The sequence below is a fragment of the Cryptotermes secundus genome, unplaced genomic scaffold (assembly GCF_002891405.2).
Source record: "Cryptotermes secundus unplaced genomic scaffold, Csec_1.0 scaffold2516, whole genome shotgun sequence".
Lineage (NCBI taxonomy): Eukaryota > Metazoa > Arthropoda > Insecta > Blattodea > Kalotermitidae > Cryptotermes > Cryptotermes secundus.
In genome coordinates this window covers 141640-163630 of record NW_019721805.1, presented here as the reverse complement: position 1 = coordinate 163630, position 21991 = coordinate 141640, and the positions used below count along the sequence as shown (strand labels likewise).

General features: G+C 48.9%; 1 protein-coding gene across 5 annotated transcripts in view; it reads left to right on the top strand.

Moving 5' to 3' along the window:
* Positions 1 to 21991, top strand: part of LOC111861229 (inactive rhomboid protein 1) — a 118339-nt gene that overhangs the window by 63578 nt on the left and 32770 nt on the right. The window contains exon 1 of one of the 5 annotated variants that reach the window (XM_023845628.2): positions 6476 to 6744. The exons of the other annotated variants lie outside the window; for them this stretch is intronic. Within the exon in view, the coding sequence (XP_023701396.1) occupies positions 6716 to 6744 (29 nt within the window). The 5' untranslated portion in view covers positions 6476 to 6715. Of the gene's footprint in view, positions 1 to 6475; positions 6745 to 21991 lie in introns of those variants that run through there. 5 annotated transcript variants of the gene reach the window in all.

Genomic DNA, 21991 nt, shown 5'->3' with positions numbered 1-21991 from the left:
GCCATGTCAGGATATTCGGTGTGCCGGTGGAGATTCAAACCGGCCACCTCTCGAATACATTACATGTAGACCAGTGTGTTTGCACACGCCCCTGTGTCTATAAGGATCATATTAATACGCCTAGGTTTTCCGACAGAATTCTACTTTCACTTTTCATCTTCTTTTCGTCTCTCAGTTTTGTCGCTTTTCACGAAATTTTGTAATGATATAATATCTGCAAACGTTATTAGACAAGTGACAGCCGTCAGCACAGCGAAATGAGCAGGTGGATAAACAGGCATTCGGTATGTGGCCTGAAGTGTTGTTCTGCACCCGCCCGGGGACGCTGCAAGTGCTGACGACAAACTAACAGCAATTTCCCTTGAGCTATGAATCTCTATTTATCTGCTGCCTCTTATCTCTTTACTTTTACTATAGTACGTACACTTTCATCCCCTTCGTCAATCACTGTGCATCACCTCTCAACATCCAAACAAACAGTGGCTGCTGTTGCTATGGAAACCGCTCGAGAAGAAGGAAACATTCATGTCGGGATTATGTTACTTGGAGCGCCTGCTGACATGCGGGGAGCTGCAGCTCTGGGAGCCAGTTGCGGAGCAGTGAGCGCCGCACCCGCGCTGAACTTCTTGAGATTAAAGCCCAGTTCGAAGATTTTGTGAAGTCTGTGATGGACATTCAGGGAATTTCTTGACCGGCTAATTAACGTAGCGTTAGAAAGGCACTGGTATTGATGATGGAGAGGAGGGCTGCTAGTTGCCTGCCTGTTCAGATTCAAAGCGGCTTATACAGATTAGGTAATCAGCTGAACGCAGCGAAGGGAAGGCGAGATGAATCTTCTGGTGTAAAACTGAACAACTGTTAGCAATAAAACGAGTTATACGAGTTGTGTGCGGCTGTCGCCATGGCAACAGAAGAAACTGTTTCTGGACCGCAGAACGACACACGCAAGTGTCACACAGTTCCCTTCGGAAGGAGCGCTGTGCCTCCGTATTGATGGGTTGTCACGAAACTGGGATCTGCGGCTCTCACTGCGGTCAAGATCCATATTGTGTGGGCGTCTGGGTTATGGCACCGTAAAGTATGGTAGCACGGTACCAACATTTCGGAAGAATATGCTGCGTACATTTTCAGTTGTACCCTGAAGACGGGGGCAGAACTTTCCTCCGAAATATTGGTACCCACCTAGCAGGCGACACGGTGTCACACCCCAGAAGGCCACAGTGTCTTATGCCACCCCGTACCTTAGAGCTAACAGTACCAACATGAAGGCACTCTACCAGTGTCAATTAGCTACCCCATTAGAGCCCATTTGCTTGGTGTAGCTGGTGTTGTGTTATGTTAGGTTACGTTTCATTTCTCTTCTCCACGACGTCCAGACCGGCTCTGGGCCTCACCCAGCCTCATATTCAGTGGTTGCCGGGGCGTGAAGCTGACCGGTCACCTCCGTGTCTGGCAGAGGTCAAGAGTGGTAGAGCTCTATCTCCACTCCCCTATATGTCTTCATGACATAGTGCTTAATTTATTAAGCACAGACACAGCTTTGCCGTTTTTAACGCAACACGGAGAAGATAAATCACTTTTTCACTGTAAGCCGGTCTTGGTTGCCTAGTAAGGAAACCAGAAACATAGAGAAACGGAGAACGCTGGATAGTTACTGTGTACATTTCGTATGAAAAATTACGTGTTCTGTGCTTTAGGACACATTTTCTGTTGTTTAATGTGTTTAGTGCTGCCCTGAATGAGGTGTGACGTGTGGGAGGGTGCAGTAGGTCACAGGAGCCCAGATTTTCATTAGGAAACCGCTTCCTTGTCTCTCGCCGTTACCTCTTCGTGTCGAACTGTTCTCCCACCTCCACCGCCCTCCCCACACTCTCGCAAAATGCATTCCACATGTTTCCCCCTGGGCCCCTCGGACACAGTCGGTTCATCAGGGTAAAGAGGGAACTGACGTGAAGGTAACCATCTACCAGACAAACGGCGTCGCAACCCAGAAGACAAACATATCCATTCACGTACCACCATGCTTGCTTGCACCGCCGTTTCCTATCTCTTGTACCCAACTTCCCACTATTTAGAACCTCGGCCGTCTTGTGCGTCGCATCGCTACCGTGAAGATGGAGGCGATCTGTCCCTGCTTTTAGCTCTCTTGAAGCGCGGCGTGTATAAAATCGTTGTTCTCCTTGTCGGTAAGTCTGTCCAGCCAAGTTTGGAAGGCGATGCATGGCTGCCTCGGTGGCCACGTGGCCGCGCTACCAACAGTCAGATCTAATTTGCTTGCAACGGCACTTTACTCAAGTATATAACGTTATGCACGTGTCTCTTGCTTTTCTTAATCAGTGAACTATTTTCCAAAACAAACTCCCATTTGAATGTAACATTTGAGGTTTTCACGGCGGTGACTATGAAGAATGCTGTCTTCTGGGATGTTGCACCGTGTAGACATTGTATGAACCGACGTTTCGGAGGAACTTATCGCCTCCATCTTCAGGGGATAAGAAATCCGCGAGCGATGAACCAGCGTGAGCAGGTATCTGTAGGCTCAGCCTGAAGCTGGAGGCGATACGTTCCTCCGAAATGTCAGTTAGCAAAATATCTACACGGCGCCACATCTCAGAAGACAGCACTTTCCCATTTGGATGGCCACAGAACCAAATTCAGTCCCCCCTTTCACTCAGTTCATCAGTATTCAGTAATTAATACCGTTTCTGAAGAAGACGGACAAGTTTATGTGTTTCGAAACTCGAGCCCAAACCATTTTCTTTTTGCCATTTTGAGTTGCAGCCGGACGTTACACTTCAGCAGCAGAAAGTGTTCTAGTTGGTACAAGTGTTGTTACAGCCCGCCCGAATTTCACCGCAGAGTTTGTTTGAAACGCACAGAGGGAGCCTTAGTTATAGATATCACTCAAATAATCTCCATGTATACCGGCCTTATGTGTGATTAATTATGTTTATGCACGGGGAGTGTTGTGTTGGGGGCGCTACCCACTTATGTCAGTGTTATGATTGATTGTTTCTGACTAAAGTAATTAATATCCACTGCGCAGGAGGCGGGTCGTGAGGAGCTGCACTCGCGGCAAAACCGAAAGTAAAACAAAACGTCTGCTGGTGGGAAGTTGCGACCGAAACGTCCAACAGACGGGGCACGATGGGAAGCCATGTGCAGCGTGAGCTCTCGTCGCGTTGAGGATGGCTCCATTTCGTTACAGTTATTTTAGAGTATGTGACGATAGTGTCGGAACTGAGAGGATAATATTAAACTGGATTTTGCTGAAAACAGAGTGTGATGGTGTGAACTTCAGTGGAACATTTAATTGGAGTGCCGTGTGTTTTAGCCTCGTTGGACCTTCGAGATCTGTGGCCGTAGATTGGGTTTGCTCCTGAACACGAAACAGCTGAACGTGTTGCGTTACTCTGTCAGCAGGTACCTCAATCGGTGGATTTTATCGCACATTTGTATATAAAATCCTTATGTACATTGTTATCCGTTTCTCTCTCCGTTGCTAGGCAACTATAATCGGTACAGAACGCAAAAGGGGTCAGTGTCGACGGCTGATTGTTTCTTAATCGTTTAACCCTTCAACCTCCAGTGGTCATTATATGTTCCACCTCCTTTAATAGACTAAAACTCTCTATTCTGCCCACCGAGTGTATTTTTGTGTTCCGTATGGTTCTCACAATAAACAGCGACTGTTTCCCTAAACAGCATTAACCGGTTGGACTTTGTAGCGGAGACATAATGTTTCCTGTGAGGTACGGACTGAACATACTAAAACTCTGCATTCTGTCCACACAGTGTGTCTGTGTGTTCCGTGTGGTTCTCACAGTAAACAGCGACTGTTTCCCTAAACAGCACTAACAGGTTGGACTTTGTAGCGGAGACATAATGTTTCCTGTGAGGTACGGACTGAACATACTAAAACTCTGCATTCTGTCCACACAGTGTGTCTGTGTGTTCCGTGTGGTTCTCACAGTAAACAGCGACTGTTTCCCTAAACAGCATTAACCGGTTGGGCTCTGTAGCGGAGACGTAACATGTGCGAACTGAATCTATATATTATTTGGAAGAAACAGGGCCTCCTGCAGGCGCCGGGGTTACGGCGACACCGAGGGGCCTAACTTGTAAGCAGTAGCCAACATGATGTCGTTTTCTGTTTTCTTCCAAATATATATCAGGGGCCACGTTTCGTCGAATTTTCGCAGTCTTCTCTCTCCAGATTTCTGACAGCGCGTTGTAAAGAGATCTTGCAGGTTTCGTTGTGTGTGTTCGGAGCTCTTGTTAATAAGCTCACCACATTCGCTGGGGTCCACTCATTTGTTGGCGCGAGCAGACTGGTTCAGCAGCCCAAAGCTTCGCCATATCCAGGCCGCGGGTCTTCCAGCCTCGTGAGGGTGATTAGGTGCCCCTGTGTTTCGTTAAAAAGCACGCCGCGAAGTCGTATGGGGTTGTCGGGGTAACTAACATAAAAATATTCACACCTTGGACATTAGGACAGCTACTCCATTTCGTTTAATGCAGAAGCTGGTATAGCGATGGGCTGTGTTGGCCCATTGGGCACCTTCACCCGTCCCCGAACGCCTCGGTCAGATGGGTAGCGTTCCTGATTCCCATTCCGGAGGCCGCGGGCTCAGATCTCTGCCTCTATATACCTCCTTTCCGAGGTAGTAACTCAGATTATGCCACGACCCCCTCCTTACACTGTCCATCAACACCAATTTTCGGGAGACTGGGTTGAAGTTAGGAAGCCAGTTGCAGTGTAAATATGAATAAAACAGGACACATTCACTTGCACGTACGGCAAACCAGTGGAAGTACGTGGAGATCAAAAATGTGTATGTTATCTCATTTTCGCCCGAGTATGGAGAGAGAACGCGCGAAGAAACATTTATTATCGCTCTTACTAAGAGACATCCTGAGGGGAGCCGCCACTGATCTCAGTACAAGCAAGCAGCTCCCGGGGGGGGGGGCAGTTGTTAAGGCGATTTTCACTTGCTGAAATAAATTTCCGACTCCAGATTGTCTGTGTCGGCGCGGGATGACAGACGCAGCTTCATCTGATGATCGATCCTGACACTTCCTACACTGCTGGCCGCTGCTGCCATCTCGCGGCGACCCAGGCAAACGCGAGTCAGAGCACAAATGTTGGGCGCTCCTCCCTGCTTATTACGCGATGATTGTTGCGGTTACGTGACTCACCGGTGCTGTGAGGTGTCCGTTGGCTATCCCACACTTCTCGTGGAATTGTGCCGACGTTCCAAATCCAAAGTTGTGTGACCTTAGTGCGCGCAGCATTGTTCAGTCTGCCAGAGACCTATATGCATGCAACAGTTGGTAGCCACGGTAGCGCAGTAGAGAGACTGATGCTCCCGAATAGCCCCCGATATGTGCTCGGAAGTAGTCTCCCTGAGAGGCTCTGGGACCCACGTATTCTTCTGTCAGTTGGAAATTAACGGTTCATTTCTGGGGCGTATCGGCCTGAGCGCAAACCTGACTGCTCAACTTCAATGCGCGCAATGCCGCCTGGGAAGGGCTCCAGTACCCTACGGAGGGCGTGAGAGGAAGAGAAACATTTCTACATTTGCCAGGAATCGAACGCCGGTTGTAGCCTAGTTCCTGAATAACTGCATGGGCAGGAAGCCGCAGTGTCGTGTGTCAGTCAGCACGGGCACCCAGCAGCTTAATTCAGCGGTAACGCATCTTAGTTCACCAAACAGGACCGACCCGCCTAGTTGAAGCAGGCAAAATCGAGCTGACGTGGTGTAACCCGTCTGAGCAAACCTCCTGACAGGTACTCATGAAATTCAGAATGGGAATTGGTTCTGTGAAGACTGGAGCCCCCCCCGAATAATATCTCGCAATGGTCAGCCTGCGTGTCCATTACATTTTTTTGTGTGGGAACATAATCTCTGTTTACTGTGGACAAGCTGCACGGTGCTTTCAGTATAATGGCATGTGCTGTGTATATAGTCACAGTGCTTTGAGGGGTTAATTTAAAAGAACAAAGTAGTGACTGGAGAAAATAACGCTAATCTGGCCGCTATGCTATGGGACTGACAGTCGAATGACCTCGCGTGTTCTGTCGCTACGCTGCCTCCTGTCGTACTGGTGTGAATGGTGCTCGGATGGGGGCCACGTTGCTTGTGCTGCAGTAGCTAACCCACAAACTGTGTTACGCGGACGCGCGGGGAGCGTGTTCATATCCATTCTTCGGCTTCTAGCTGCTGCTATTGTTTCCGCGAAAACTGTCACTGGCACGAACTTTTGTGACGTTCTCAATTTGCATTCTGTCAGTCTCCATCAGCTGACCCTGCTCCGTTCGCGAGCTCATGACGAATTCAATGGAAAATGAAAATCAAAATAGACGGTGCAGCCAACATAACAAGGAACGTTTCCAGTGTCAGCAACCGTCTATCTCGTATCGCAGTGGCTAGACCTCAGCCTCTAGGACAGGAAACACTTATCTGTTTGCGTAGTGACATGCCGTTTTATAGCACCGTCCACGTGTACAAGTTTTGTTTGTTTTAGATAGACTGCACCTTGTTTTGCCTTGGAATTAGTCATGGGTGGCGGAAACGCGTGTGGCAACACTGTCTAGCAGCGCCTCACAAACAGGTTCTCTGCATCTAGTCAATATGAGACTGTTTATCCTGCTTGGTGAAAGGGAGTGTGTAGTTTGTGTGTGCGTGTGAAATATTGGCAAGAAACTGGGGCAGCAATGGCCAGCAGGTGGAGGACATCTTTGCTGTAAGTCAGTTATGTGCCTTGCATGATAAGCCTGTTTGAGTAGCTATGTTGGACATAACCTGCACATTCTGTTGCAGTCCTTCACATAGTCTTCAAAGCCGTGGAGCGCAGTTCTCTGAGGACCTAACTGTTGCTCAGCTTGTACATCGAAGTGTTCACAGAAGCCCACCATTAGTTCCGTCCTGTTTGGACATGTATCGGGACCTCGTGAGTTCTCTTCGTGTGCGTTGTTTAACTACGCTTTCAGTGGCGTCTACTTGCAGGATGGTAGTTGAATTGTAAAGTATTTGGTGTAGTGGAAATACTATTCGAGGATTCGCCCATAGGAACGGAGGAAAACCACGAAAACTCAGAATGGCTGGGGTCCCGGGAGAGATTGGAACCGAGCACCTCCCCAATAAGAGAGAGAGAGAGAGAGCGTTACCGCTACGCTAACCCGCTCGATGTCTCCCAGTTCAGATCTTTTCCGGAGATCGTTTACACTGACCGAAGTCTTTCGTGATTTTACTCGGTCCCTCCAGGGAAATTCAGGGCTAGTGTCTCAAGTTGGGCTAAGACCGAAGCCTTTCATGTTCTTTCCCAGTCATCGTACCGTTCGATGCTGTGTGCTGAGTGAGTGCGCAGCAAGTACGGGCGCCGTACAGGTGTGCTGGTGAACCCCAAACACGGTCCTGCTTGTAAAGAATAGACAGACCGGTCTGGTGTATAGGGCCGCATAAGGAGGCAACAGGCACAGAAATTGTGACGGTTGAAAACTTTTTTGTCGCTGCTTACCTGCGAGTTGTTACGTCACGAGAGATGACCTTGTTGAAGGAGGCGTGAAGAGGAAACACACGTTCCTGCGGACGAAATGGCGTAACCACTTCTGAGTGTGCATGGAGCAATGTTATTTATTTACCGTTTCCAAACCAGCGGCACTTTCAGCAACGCAGATTCTGTATTATCGCCAAGCGGGTTGGCGTAGCGGTCACGTACTTGGGAGGTGCTGTGCTATCCTGACGAGGTTTCTTGTGGTTTTATTCAGATGCTCCAGGCAAATTCCGGGATAGTACCTCGATTAGGCCCAAACCGCTTCCTTCCCAGTCCTTTCCAGTTCATACTTTGTCAGTCGTACATTCGGCGCTACACGAGTATGGCTTAGCCACCGGCATCGCCGCAGTCCAACATAGCATTTCCGGGTGCACGGACCCACCGGTAAAATTGGGCACACGCGAAGGAGATGTTGGTGGGATCACAAGAAGTTGTCAAAGATTTACATTTTGTTCTCACTTTGTTCATCGTCCCCCATTTTCTTGAAATACGTTTCCGAAGCCTGCTCTGGTTTCTTCAGTCCTCTGGCGCGGTAGACAGTCCAGAATATCAGACTTAGTTTACTGGCACATTAAAGCTCAGTGGTGCCACCTGCTTTACACCGAAAAGTTCCTCACGGTTCCCAAAATAAACAGCGTTGCCATGGAGACGCAGTGTCTGAGTCGTGTGTACTGTACATCCGTGAGAATGCGAGGAAGAGTTCATATCAGTAGTGTGTCCACTTGGAACGTCGCCGTACCAGCCTCGGATGGTGGATGGTGAGGGGAAACCGGAACACTCGGAGAAAACCTGCCCCAGTGCCACTTTGTCCACCACATGACCTGACCCGGGCTCGAAGCCGGCGACTATGGCGCGGTCTGATGCTGGCCATGCGCCAGGATTGTGCCACAATTCGTGCCGCAGAAAGCGGGAATCCCAGCAGAAGCATTGTGACGCTTCAGAAAGTCAGGCCTACTGGCTTGTGGACACGGGAGCCTTTGCTTTGTGTCGCGACCCCTTGAAAAGCGAATTAACATTTTAAAGCACATTGGTAACTATACGTTCCGGCTGCATTAACTTTAAGAAGACTCCGCATTTTGCCCACACAGTGCATATGTGCGCTTCGTATGCGATTATTCCCGTAATTAGCATTCATTAAAGGGGTTAGTAAAAGACGTAAGAATGTTTTCTGTTATGTTTAAATATATAGACGAGCGGCAGGCCCCTGTGTGATGCATAACATTTCGTGAACTCTTTACTGTTAAGTTGTGTAGCTAATTTCCATGCGAAGGGGCGTGTTCTGTGTTGTACAAAGCAGGGCCCCGCGTTCCCGTGCACTTCAGTCTGTATCCTCCCTCCCTTCCATTTCCAACTAAATATTAAATTAATTCTTCATTGGAGATCCGAGTGCGAGCGCCTGTGTTGAGCTGGAAGGACTGGTTCTCATGTGTCGAGAGCATCTTTCAGTTTCTTGTCGCTCGTGACGGAATGTTCTGTCTTCATTTCTTTGGCCGTGCGGATGGATGTTGTAGTGGAAAATGAATATTACTGTCACTTCATGGCGTCACCACTTCACTGCAGAAATAAGTAATCGTTTCTTGCAGTTTCTGTCTGTCCGTCTCCCAGAGTTCTGAAGGGACGGTTGTGGCACTTGCAGCATGTCTGTTTCAGAATGCTCCATCGTCAGTTCGTCTCAGTAATATAAAATCTCAGTTCATACCTCACAGGAAACATTACGTCTCCGCTACAAAGCCCAACCGGTTAACGCTGTTTAGGGAAACAGTCGCTGTATATTGTAAAACCACACGGAACACATGATAAATACACTGGGTAAAACTGAGGGTTTGTAATGTAAGCTAAAAAATCTATTCATGTAACAGGCAGTCGAGACCCATAGGATTGTGAGACGTCGAGGCTCCCCCATTTTCTAGACATTCGGCTCACAGATGGCGGTGATGTCAGCCATACGCGCCGGCTTTCCTTTTCTCAGAGGAAATATTCCTGGTACTCATTTCTGTTAGAGGCTGAGTCGACCCCAGTGCCATACATAGTGCGGCTGGGAGGATTAGGTCAGTTGAAAATTCCCATGACCTCATGGGCAATCGAACCCGCGACCTTCCGGCTTGAAGCGTAGTGCCTCAATCGACACGCTACCGCGTGCCCCTTCTGTCATGTGCTACTCATGTTCACCTCTTGAAGCCTTTGCCCGTTGCGGATGCGTGAGGCAGTGGGGGTGTCACAGGTGAATGGTTTGCTGTCAGTCAGTACCGCACCAGAGCGGAAGCCTGCAATGGTGATGCGCATTTGTTCCGACTATACAATAAATGCCTGTTCTACTTATACTAACTGCAGCCAGTGGATTTCCTGGAAATAATACGGTTCACAGCGACAGTGTGGCCCCGCTTAGAGTGTGTCCTGAGAGGCTGGTCAGGGAAATTGCTTATCTTTGTAAAACCCGAAGCTTCTTTGCCTTGATCAAAAGAACAGCCCATCACTTGATTGTGTCCTGTCCCAGATTAATTGAGCCCTGGTCTTTATATCCCATTAACTTTAATATTATGCTTCCGTTTACGCGTAATTCCATGTGGTCCATTCCCCTCAAGTTTTGTCCGATGTCTCGCCATCTCACGGAGTCTCTGTGTTTAGTCATGTACGCACGGTACAGGATAGCGAATCTTCTAATTGTCTCCCCCTACAGAGCCCTGCTAATGAGTTCCGTCCATTAGTCCTTGAGCAATAATGGTTAATGGAAACAGTGCGTCAGTAAACAGCGTTTATAATTTTTTCTTGTGACGCAAACTTGGTTCCCGACATTTGACAGCCGTCGCTAAGTAATGAACACTCTCTCTCTCTCTCTCTCTTTCTTTGCTTTCCGCTTCAGTTTGCTTGTCCTCCGGATAATTTCTTCAGTTCCTTCGTAACAGACGGGCTAGCTCAGAGATCCCAACACTGAACCTCATTATCGGTTGCGGTATCCTAGTTTGTTAAGGCATTACGCTATAAACCGGAAGGTCGCGGGTTCGATTCATGATGTCATTGGATTTTTCAATTGACATAATCCTTCCAGCCGCACTATGGCCCTGGTGTCGACTCAGCCTGGAACAAAAATGTGTACCAGGAATCTTCCTGCGGGTAAAGGGCGGCCGGCGCGTAAGGCTAATAATCTCCCCGCCATCTGTGAGCCGATTGTATAGAGAAAATGTTGGAGCCTCGACGTCTCACAACCCTGTGGGCCTCCGCGGCCTGTTACACAAGGATAGCTTTGCCTGTTTTTTTTTTTTTACCTTTATCAATTGCTTCTTATTCGGGAGGTCCTGAGTTCAAGCGGTCCAGACAAAGATTGACTGCCCTGACTAAGGGCTTCGTGTTTTTCCTGAACTCCTCGAGGTAGATGTCTGGATTGTACCCTGCGGTCTGGTCGGCCGTTATCAGCATTTTGGAGGAACCTGCTGTGGCCATGTGAATGGAGTTGACAGTGGGTTATGTCCACTGGCTGGGTGCGGCTACCACGGGAGGAGCCCCTGCCCCTGGGAGGCTGTGTCAACACTGATAGCTCCTGGAAAGCCGCGAAGCAGCAGGTACAGAACTGCACGTGCTTCGGAAAGCCGGCTTTACGTGTAAAGGGCGACTGTCATCAGTCATCCTGTGTGACGTGCGGTGCGACGCCTCCTGCAGACAAGCAGTGCTGTCGAGGCTTCGGGCGTTCGTGTCGCTCCATTGTGCTGACGCGAACGAGGCTGAAGAGTCTTTCGTCATTTCATTCATTATACATTAATTAGCTGACCAACAGACGTATGAGTAAGCAAGTCACTAGTTAACTAGCCGCAATGGACAGCGTGTATCTTGAGAAGCTGATAATCGCTCGGCTGGTCAAAGCATCTCCAGGCTTGTATGGAACCGCCCGCCACTGGTTCCAGCACCGAGCCAGTTTAACCCAGTCCATATGCTATCGTCTCAGACACTCCCGCCCCAGTTGCCGGCAAAGCTAACTGCAGTTTTTCTGATGGATCTGATCGTCACATTTTCCCGAAAGGACAGGCCGCCCTTACCCGCTACAGTATACAGACAGACCTGTAGACTAGACACAGTATAAATTGCCGTCCTCACAGTTAAACCGTAATTCTCAGGTCGCCATATTGGTTTTGTGGACAGTAGCGAATTAAGAATAAGAAAGTTGGGTAGACACCCAGTGGCATGATGTTCATACCCAGTAACCCTATATGCAACTGGTAAAAGGAAGGCGCATGTTTTCTGTGATTCAGAAGCTCTAGACGAAAGACAGGGGTTCTTGGTTTTCCTCAGCATTCAAGCAGATGTTGCACCATTAGTTAGTTATTTAGAGAGGGTGGGTTTCACCATGCACCGCGACCAGTTTGATCTATTGTGCTTCCCTCTATGATATTCTACCATTGTCTTTACCCTACCGATAACTGGTGCGTACCATCAGTCCCGCCGAGCAAGCGAGTTCGGCCACTTGCTTAGCGGTGTCTGTAATGCTTCCCCCATCTATCAGAGGCCTTAGAGACTATTGTTCGGCGGGAAACGTCCTGGAATTTGGCTCAGTGATCCCCTTTGGGGATATGAGGTTCTTTTACGTGCCGTAAAGTTACGACACGGGACACACAGCTTAAAGTCCCTCCCGGAGGACTTGTTCCCTGAATTTTTCCGCCATTAAAAATTCGACGACCTCCGCCGGGTATTTGAACCCGCGTACCACGAGTCATGAGGTGGGAACGTTACCTCTAGACTACGGAGGCCGCTTATGTTGCACCATTACTTGAGACTTGAACGGGACAGTGTGGGTAGGGCTTTAGGTTTTAAAGTTGTCACGGGAAGCGGAAGTGCGTAGTGAGAAAATAAGCAGAGACTACAGGCCGACCAAAACGGCTGACTGATAGCAGCTGGCCGTGTGGACATCCTGGGTTTCTGCTGTGGGCCATATTCACAGATACTAGTGTGAGGACACGAGATGTAGTGTTGTCCCGGGTGCTTGTCTCTCTTCCGGCGATACAAGGAATGGGCTCGTTGCGCAGCGGAGTATTGTCATGTGATAAGGATGTGTCCCGGATAGACCACGCTCAGATGCGACTGGGTGCAGTGACGCGTGGAAGTGGACCACCGAAGTGATTTATTTGCAGCGCACAGTGATCTCACTGTATAGTCTGTTCCTGCTTGTTCCACCCTGCATACAGAGCCAGTACGTTCTTCCGAAACGTAGATAAACTACCAGATTACACGGTGTCACATCCAAGAAATATTCACCTCCGTAGAAATCTCTGTTCTCGTATTGTCACTTCGAACCCCCCCCCAACTTTAGTTTTAATTTGTCGACTTGGCAGTAGTGCGAAGTGATGAGGTGGGGGCAGCAGTAGAGTTGAATGGGTGTTTCAAAAGCCTGGAACTTTTGTTATTCCAGAAACTGAAAATGTCAAGTTGGCTGATCTAAATAGATGATAATCGTTTCAGGATATCTTCATATCAAGGCAAATGTGATCAGGAAAGATGAAGATAAAATGAGGTCACCAGTCGAAATATTTGATTCAGTGGTGGTCCTATATAAAATGTACAGTCCGTCACGAACACACGTAGTGACGGCTGCTGAAACATGAAGCGTTTGCAGGGCCTAGTATGACCTCATACAGATGAACTGGACACGAAAAGCGTGTTCTTGATGTTCTCTGCAACTTTTGTGCGAGTTGTTCCACTGTTCGATGCTCGTTTAGCGAGTTGCTGTCGGGGTGCACGCAGAAAACTTTTAGGTTCTGATGTCGAGTGTCCGTTGTTCAGTTTTGTCCTAAACTGGAATACATCGACCAGGTGTACAAAACTCGGTAACAGTTTTGGATGGTTCCGTGGTTTCGGAGGGCCATGGCTGAGATAATAGGTGCATTTTTGTAGCTGTTTGTTGATTGAGAGCGCGAAGACGGGGAGAGAAAGTTGCACTTGGAGCGCAGTAAGGACACAGAAGACACGGGTTTCAGTGCTATGACAGTGCACGTTACCCTTGACACAGTGATCTCCCGGTTATGCAGCCCAGCACAGCTCGGATCACGCGTTGCTTTGCGTGCCGGATTGGTCGTCAGTTGGGGCTTCACGGTAGCAGCGGGCTCCTCCGAAACGTCTGTACCTGTCTGCTGAACTACACAGGAAGCAGCTTTCCTTTGGTCTTGCGTACATTCGCCATGAAAGCAGTAATACGGAAGTGAGCGTAGCGGCCACGTGTTGCAGGGCTCGTCTGTTCTCATAGCCGTGCATTGGCAGGTCCAGTATTTGTCTTGCCTTTCCTCAGCGCCTCCGCGCAAACACTGGAGCACTGGCGTGCCGCAGTGTGGGTTGCGAACATAAATACAGTATTATGACAGGATGCGAGGCAATGCCAGTATTGGTATTTCTGTTCAATTTCGTCGCCCGACAAATTAATCAGATAACGCTGTTGCCATTCTTCTCCCGTCCACAGCATCTGTCAGGCAGCCCAGCGGTATCGCTCGCAGCTCGTGCTCGGACTGAGCAAACACCCCAACCCCAGCCCCAGGCAGTTGTTTCGCAGTTTTCCTTTGAATACCGAGGGGGAAATTTCCTCGCGTTAAATTCGATTTAGTGTCGGGGTACGAAGCAGCGTTATTGTTCATTGATACTCTGAGGATTAGCGGAGTCTTTCTCAAGAAGCTGAACCCGTGCGTTCATTACTGTGTTCACAAAAGCTCGCCACGGGTCCTGAGCCGGCCATGTAGACGGCATTTAATCCTGTAAACCTTCGATTTCTATAAAAGTCGGGGAATGGATGATCTGAGCGACTGTCAGCTTCTCAAGGGTAACTGTGCTGTCCGCGGTAATCTCTCTCCTTATGGTGTTGAAGCATAGCAGTAAGTTTGAATTTCTGTTGGCCTACTTGACGGTTCTGGCACTGGCGAGGCAATACAGAGATGGCGGACTCATGACGAGTGGGAAAGGATTTGAAAGGAAATGATCGTGGCCTAACTCGAGGTGCTATCTCAGCATCTGCCTGGAAGATGTGAGGGACTTAGATGTTGATCTTGGGTTGATTGGTTCCGTCTCTTTGTTTCTCATTCCATTTGATAATCGTCCATCGTTTTCTGTTCGATGAATTTAAAGATTTCCCCGAATTATATACCCATTCCACATTTCCGTCTCTGCCATGCATTGCGCACGTAGAGCGCAGGGTTTGAAGCCTTGACTCCCGGAATGTGACGCCCTGGTTCTTGAAATGCTTGATCGATGCTTCGTGTGTAGAACGTGGTAAAAGGGACGCGTCACGTGCTCCAGTAGAGAGACAGACGCCGGCGCCGCGGCACTGTTCTGTGGCCTTCCTGAGTGCCATGTTCTCACGTCTCTGGGGGCGAAGGGTAAGAGAGAGGATGGAGTTAAGACGGGGAGAAACTCGCCCTCCACTCACCTCCCTTCAACCCTTGCCAGCTGTCATCACAGGGCTGGCCATCCTCACGCGCATAACATGTTCCTACTTTGCAAACCGTTGCGACTGAACTGTGTTGTCACGTTACGCTTGTGACACATTAGCGAAGAGAGCTGCAGTGATATACTTTCTTGCAGGTCTCAAGGTTGAACAAAAATGAGCATTCATACTTCTGGGCTGCTTAGTGCCCAAAGTTTGGCCCCTGAACCTCATCAATTGGGTCAGGATGATGCCACGAGACAGCCCAGCACTGGACATGGCCTAGACGCTCCTGCAGCGTCGGCTGTGTACATCTGCGTACAAGTAAACCAGACAACACGAAGATACGTGTATTTCTGTGTTCTGAGTTGGTAACTACGTACACCACATACTCACAGACTTTGCAGTTTGTCCGCATAATGTATGTATGTGATCTCATAGTTACATTACTCGGTTGGTCTTAGTTATGAAAATGCAGTATGTTTTCTGTGAGGTAGGCAAGCGGTGATGAGACTGAAGATAGACTGCTTTCGAAAGAATCTATTCTTTCTGCTAAGATAGGACCAAGGAATTAATTGGATGGACGAGTTGGGCCCCTGCAGTTACTCGTTTTCTGAGAGGGAATAAACTCCAGGATTGAAGGGTCGAGCCTTCTACACGGTTGGGTTTACAGTGGCGTAGCTCAGGATGAGACGTGACTCCTCTAGGGTCCTGTTGACTTTCAGGAGTGCACTTAGACGCACAAACAGCGCCTGTCGATATAGTTCAGTGGCTTCACTAGAAGCTGTACAGATTCACTGTTGCAGAGGCCTCATGCTTACAAATGTCCGGAGACACTCCGGGCGCCTGTTTCTCCGCCTCCAGTCAGGCTTCTGCTGCCATGGCTTTACACCTTCATGACGAAAGACGTCCTTTTTAAATTTTGATTGGCTGGACAGGGCGAGCTGGGCCTGCATTCTCCAATTAGAGAAAAAAAGTGGCTAGGGGTGTTAGGGGTGAACTCAGCCACCTGCTCCAATCTGTCAATTAAACTGCGGGGTAGCGCTACGGCTCCTGTACCAGTCGAAGTTTAGGATAGTGTTTCCAATTAACTTGAAACTGATTTACTGCCGCACAGGTGGCCTGAAGCTTGGCCTAAGGCGCTGCCCTCCATAAACCAAGAAAGGGACTCACTTTCGCAAAAAAAAAAAAAAAAGAAGCTAATTCTGAACCGAAGGCAATTAATTCCAAAGAACCTAACCGTACTAAGTTAATTAAAGGTTTCCCTAATTTGGCCGGCCACGGTAGCCGAGCGGTCTAAGGCATATGCTGTTTTCGCTCGCTCGGAAGCCGGGATCGTGGGTTCGAATCCCATACACGGCATAGATGTTCGGTGTGTGTTTGTGTTGTCCTGTGTTTAGGTAGAGACCTTGAGACTAGCTGATCACTCGTCCGAGGAGGCCTGCCGTCTGTAAAATGATAAAAACAAAAGAAAACCTCGACGCCGTAAAGGTATAGGAGGAACGGATTAAGTAAGTAAGTAAGTAAGTAAAGTCCCCTAATTGGAACTACATGTTGAGATATCATTCAGATAACTTGAGGCGAACAAGTGAATCAGTAGAAAGTAAGCTTACCGACTGAGGGGGCCGGCCCATAGCTCAAGCGGTTAGTCGCTGGCTTCCCGATCCCGGGTCTGGTCAAGTGGGATTTGTGGTGGACAAAGTGGCGCTGGGGCGGGTTTTCTCCGAATACTTCGGTTTCCCCTGCCAATCATTCCACCAATTGCTCCACAATCACCCTCACCTATCATCTGGGGCTGGTACAATAGGCCATAAGTGGCCGCAGTACAAGGGACTTAGTCCCACCCCACTAGCAATAAAAAGAACTTACCGACTGAGCTGAGATGTTGTGTCTCCTTTTCAGGCTCTGTGTTTGTTTCATTGCGATTGTTACGTGGACATGTAGTTTAAGTTCCGCGTTTAATGTAGCGTTGAACAGGCAGTGCGACACGCCACGCCTTCGTAACTTGTCTCTGTCACAGAATATTAAGTGGACACTCGAGCGGGCTGTAAGTACCTGTCGTTTGCGTTTGAAACGTGTCATTTCGTTTGTGAAAGTACTAATTTACCTTCCCTTGAACAGCATTATTAGCAAATATCCGTTCTGTACCCGCGCTTTTCGTAAAGCAAACTGCCCTGAAATAATAATACTGTTGCTTATATGTTCTCCTCGTTGACTGGTGTTGCTGCTTTTGTAGCCGTGAATTACACGGTTAGCAAGCAACGCAACAGGAGTGTGTGTGTAACCCCCGCCCGCAAGGTGCTCTCTGCATGGCTGCCGGACCGACGTGACGGAGTGCTCGTAGTCATGGGTGTTACCAGGATTTTCTCCGGGAGGGGGCTATTTTACCAGTCGGCCTACAGAGCTTAGCGTAGAAGATTAAGTTTAAAAACACTTTTAATTTTTGTATTAATATTAGCATTTTCAGTTTCAATTTTGTTAATATGGGGGGCCCAGCCAGCACTCGGATACCGTCCCCGATCTGTGATTCATGGTCAGCATGAAGTGGCTGAAGGAACCCGCGCTGTGGAGTCACGATGTTGCGGTTGGGCCGCGCTGTCGTCTGTTTGGACTTTGCCCAGCTGCGTGCCACGGAAAGGAGTGACTTCGATGGAAAATGTTGCCCAGACTCCGGACGTGCTCTGTGCTGACTTCCGGGCATATCTCCTGGTCCTTCCCCTTTGAAATTCTCACGACGGATTCGTTTGTCGTTGGTAGGTAGCCTTCGGATGTGAAGAGAGTCAGAGTATGGAAGGGTCGTGGCCTGTTTCGAAGTGAGCTTACTGTTCGTGCTGAGAGCGAGAAGGGCTCACGTCTGGGTTGTGACACCGGAAGAATGTATACGTGCATCTACTGCCCCGAAGCTTCCAGTTTGCAACTCCATATGACGCTGTTAGTGCAGATTCGCAGCGAGGCTCCCACGGTCCTCTGCTCTGCCCACGCAGAGGTCTGGTCCATTAGAGGCCCGGGTTTCAATGCAAACTGTAGGTCAGAGGTCGGCGGCGCGCGCGAGGCAGGCTGGAGACAGAACGTGTGGCAGATTGCGTAATTATTGTTCTCAGTAGAGCTTCCTTTTGTTGTCCGTCCGTTTGATTTTTTTTCCTACAAGTATTTTTATATATTTCAATTAGTATATTTTCTTTCTATTCATTAATTTTTATTGTCATTCTCTGTTTAACTCTAGTGCCTTTCTTTGTCCCATTGAAGTTCATTTTTCTCACTTTATCACGAATTCGTTTATGTTCTTTTCCTTTGACCCATTTAAAACGCAGAAGTAAACTGTATGTACCACCTGCTTTAGCACACTAAAACTCTGCATTCTGCCCACAGAGTGTATCTGTGTGTTCCGTATGGTTCTCACAATAAACAGCGGCTGTTTCCCTAAACAGCATTAACCGGTTGGGCTCTGTAGCGGAGACGTAATGTTTCCTGTGAGGTACGGACTGAACATACTAAAACTCTGCATTCTGCCCACAGAGTGTGTCTGTGTGTTCCGTATGGTCCTCACAATAAACAGCGACTGTTTCCCTAAACAGCATTAACCGGTTGGGCTTTGTAGTGGAGACGTAATGTTTCCTGTGAGGTACGGACTGAATTTTGATATGTTATTCAGATAGACTCTGAGTTTCAAAGGGATAATAATTGTACACCCTCTACTCTCCGGAACTCGAAGCCAGTACCTGTGCACATTGCGTCACACGTTGTGCTCTCGGAGTGATGTCACGACGTTTAATTTCTCGAATAGTCTGAAGGGCTGCACCTTGTATCGATCCCAAGCCACGCCGCGCCGCTCCGGGCGGCCCATCACTAGTTTGGCCTTGCCGTCCCGTTGTCATCGTCCGTAGCTAGGTCGGGGTCAACACAGCAGGTCACGCGTGCCAATCAGGAATAGCCGTTATGGTCAGTAGCCTCATAATTTGATGCAGTGGCGGTGTGGGTCAGTTGCAGCCGGCATTGCTCTGTATGGGAGCAGTACAGAGCGCTGCTTTATCATTCGGGTACCAGTTCCTAGCGGGGCACGCGGTAGCACTATGCTACAAGCCGGAAGGTCACGGGTTCAATTCCCAACGAGGTCATTGGATTTCTTCAATTGACCTAATCCTTCCAGCCGCACTATGGCCCTGGGGTCGACTCAGCCTCTAACAGAAATGAGTACCAGGAATTTTCTTAGGGGGTAAAGCGCGGCCGGCGCGTAGAGCTGACAACCTCACTGCCATCTGTGAGCCGATTGTCTAGATAATGTGGGAACCTCAACATCTCACAACCCTTTGGGCCTTCACGGCCTGTTACAGGGAGAGCTTTACTTTACTTTTACCAGTTCCTAGCAGAAACTGATAGCCCTATGTAACCAGAAGGTTCTGGACGTGTCCGTGTGTGGTGACGAGTACACCTTCAAGCGACCGTCAGACGCCAGTGTTACACTAACATCTGCCCAGATGCGACGTGAGCGTGTTGCTAATGACATGTACCGACTGGACCGGTGACAACTGCTGTGATTGGTTGATGGGATAATTATGGGCATCGAACAATCACCTTATTCTGTGTGTTCGGGTGGGGGCTGTTTCCTGTGTTTGTCCCTGCGAACCGCCTCTCTCACGGGGATGTAGGGAGTGGTGGTAGATTTCAGCTTCACTCTCAGACCGCTTTATACCAGAAGAAATGACCTAAGTTTCCCGCCAGGCCCTTTGTGGCAGAGTGGTGATGCAGTCTGCGAAGGTACGAGCACAGGGGGGTGGAGACGCACACAGAATTTTGTTCAGAAACCTGAAAGAAGATAAGGATACACCCCTAATATTAATTAAGATGGGGTCGGAGCGTGGAATTCATTTGGCTAAGGATGGCGTCCAGAGGCGGGCTGTTCCGAACTTTAGGCGACGGACTAAGGGGTGTTGCCCACTGTAGTTCGATCTTATCAATGGGTGTAATGTTTACACGTTTTCTGTGTGTTTAAAATAGTTTCCGTGCGACTCGCTTCTTCCACCCCCCCACCCCCCGACTGCGTGCAGTTCTCCCGCACAAAAAGAAATATTGGCAGCTCCTGGCTTACATGTCCTCTGAATTAACGTGCATTCAACGACTAGCAGGTTACCCCATTTCCGTTCGCTACGCGTCTGAACTCCTGCTGAACCGGCACGTTGCGTATAGGACATTGGGCCGGTGCAACAGGGAGAGGCGCGTCGCCAGACGGAACAGCTGTTGCTGTGCAAGTTACCACTAAGTATGGGGCTCTCACAGCCATGAGGCAGTGTGTTGATACCAGGAGATCATACTCTGTACTGCTCTTCCCTGTTCTCCCCTTCAGGCTTCATGGTCTGAGCTTCGTGTCCGTGGTTCGCCCAGATTGGGACTACACGGGCTAGTGCTTTGTTCGTCTTATTATTATTATTATTATTATTGGAGGGGGTGGGTTTCCCTATGCACCGCGACCAGTTGTTGATCTATTGTACGTCCCCCTTTGATATTCTACCAGTTTCCATACCCTACCGGTACTGGTGCGTGCTGTCAGCCCCGTTGGGCCAACGAGGTCGGCCCTCGGTACCTTGATACTTCCCCCATCTACCAGAGGCATTGGAAACTACTTGGGCGGGAAATTGTTGCCTAATTTAGCTCAGAGGTCTCCTAGAGACATGAGGTTCTTTTCCGTGCCGTAAATCTACGACACGGGACACACGGCTTAAAGTCCCTCCCGGAGGACTTGTTCCCTGAATTTTTCCGCCCTTAAAAATTCCACGACCTCCGCCGGATTTGTACCCGCGTACCTTGAGTCATGAGGTGGGAACGTTAACCCTAGACTACGGAGGTCGCTTGCTTTGTTCTTACAGGCCCGGGTTGCGTGAGTGGGGTGTATTCACGAAATGTAGTCCTCACTATAAATGAAAGGACTTGATAACGGCGGCGGTATTGCAGAAATCCGTGGTACTGTTTGTTGGTAGTGGCAGTTCAGGGGACGGTTCGATCTACGCGCCCAGATTGCTGGCGCGTGTTTGTGCTCTTGAACGGGAAGTTCTCTTTGTGGACAGGAATTTCAAGCCTGTTCTTTGAAATGGAGAATTGTAAGAGGAAGGAAGTCCACAGAACACGACGCATGGGTTAGTTACAAAACGGCCTCCAGGGGAGTGCATCAACTCGGCCCCAATAAAATTTGTTCAAGTCTTTACTGAAGTCACACCCGAATATCCCAGTGGGGCCATACTCACTGAATTTACTGTATTGTGTTGCCGTTTATTTTTATATTATGGCATGTAGATCCGTTGCTAGGTAAAGGCCTCGAAATAAGCAGCTATACAATAGCAATTTTTAAGTAATGGCTCTGTAAACAACGGCCGTTGCTAGGTAATGGTTGCAACAGAAGAGCTGTTGGAAGCAGTGTTTTCTGTGCGGTCCATGCCGAGGCTACATAACGAGGGACAGCTGCCATTAGAAGAGCAGGGAGTTGGTGTGAGATGGAGCTAGTTACTGTAGTGGAGTGGGTTAAGAACTGCTGCTGTGCAGTCCATGCGACCAGTTGCTGTTAGAGGCTGGTAGCTTGGGCAGGGGGGCCGACAGTTCGGGAACCTACAGGAAGGGGAACGTCCGTCGTTGTAAGCCGTTACCAGACAACGACTGATGAAGACACAGAAGGCTGCGTACTGTAGTGATTTGCAGAGTGTGAATTAGCAATAGCGCTATAGTTACTTGTAGGTACTAGTTGTGTATAAGTGTTCAATAAATCCAATAACACTCAATCACTTGACAGTGTGAAAAGATTTAGTAATTTAATAATATTTGTACACCATTCTGATGGCCCACCGTTCTCACTAACATTCTGGATAACAGGCTTACATTTCAAGGAAGTCTCTGGATGGCCGTGGTTCGATTCTCCGAACAGAGATTTTTCCTCTTCGCCACTGCGTCCAGTACAAGGAACAGGGGACTTTTCCCAAGGGTGAGGCGGCACCTTCCTCTAGTGCCGAAGTTAAGAATACGTGGTGTTGTACCGCCATTCCCAGGTACGTCTCCTTGGCATGA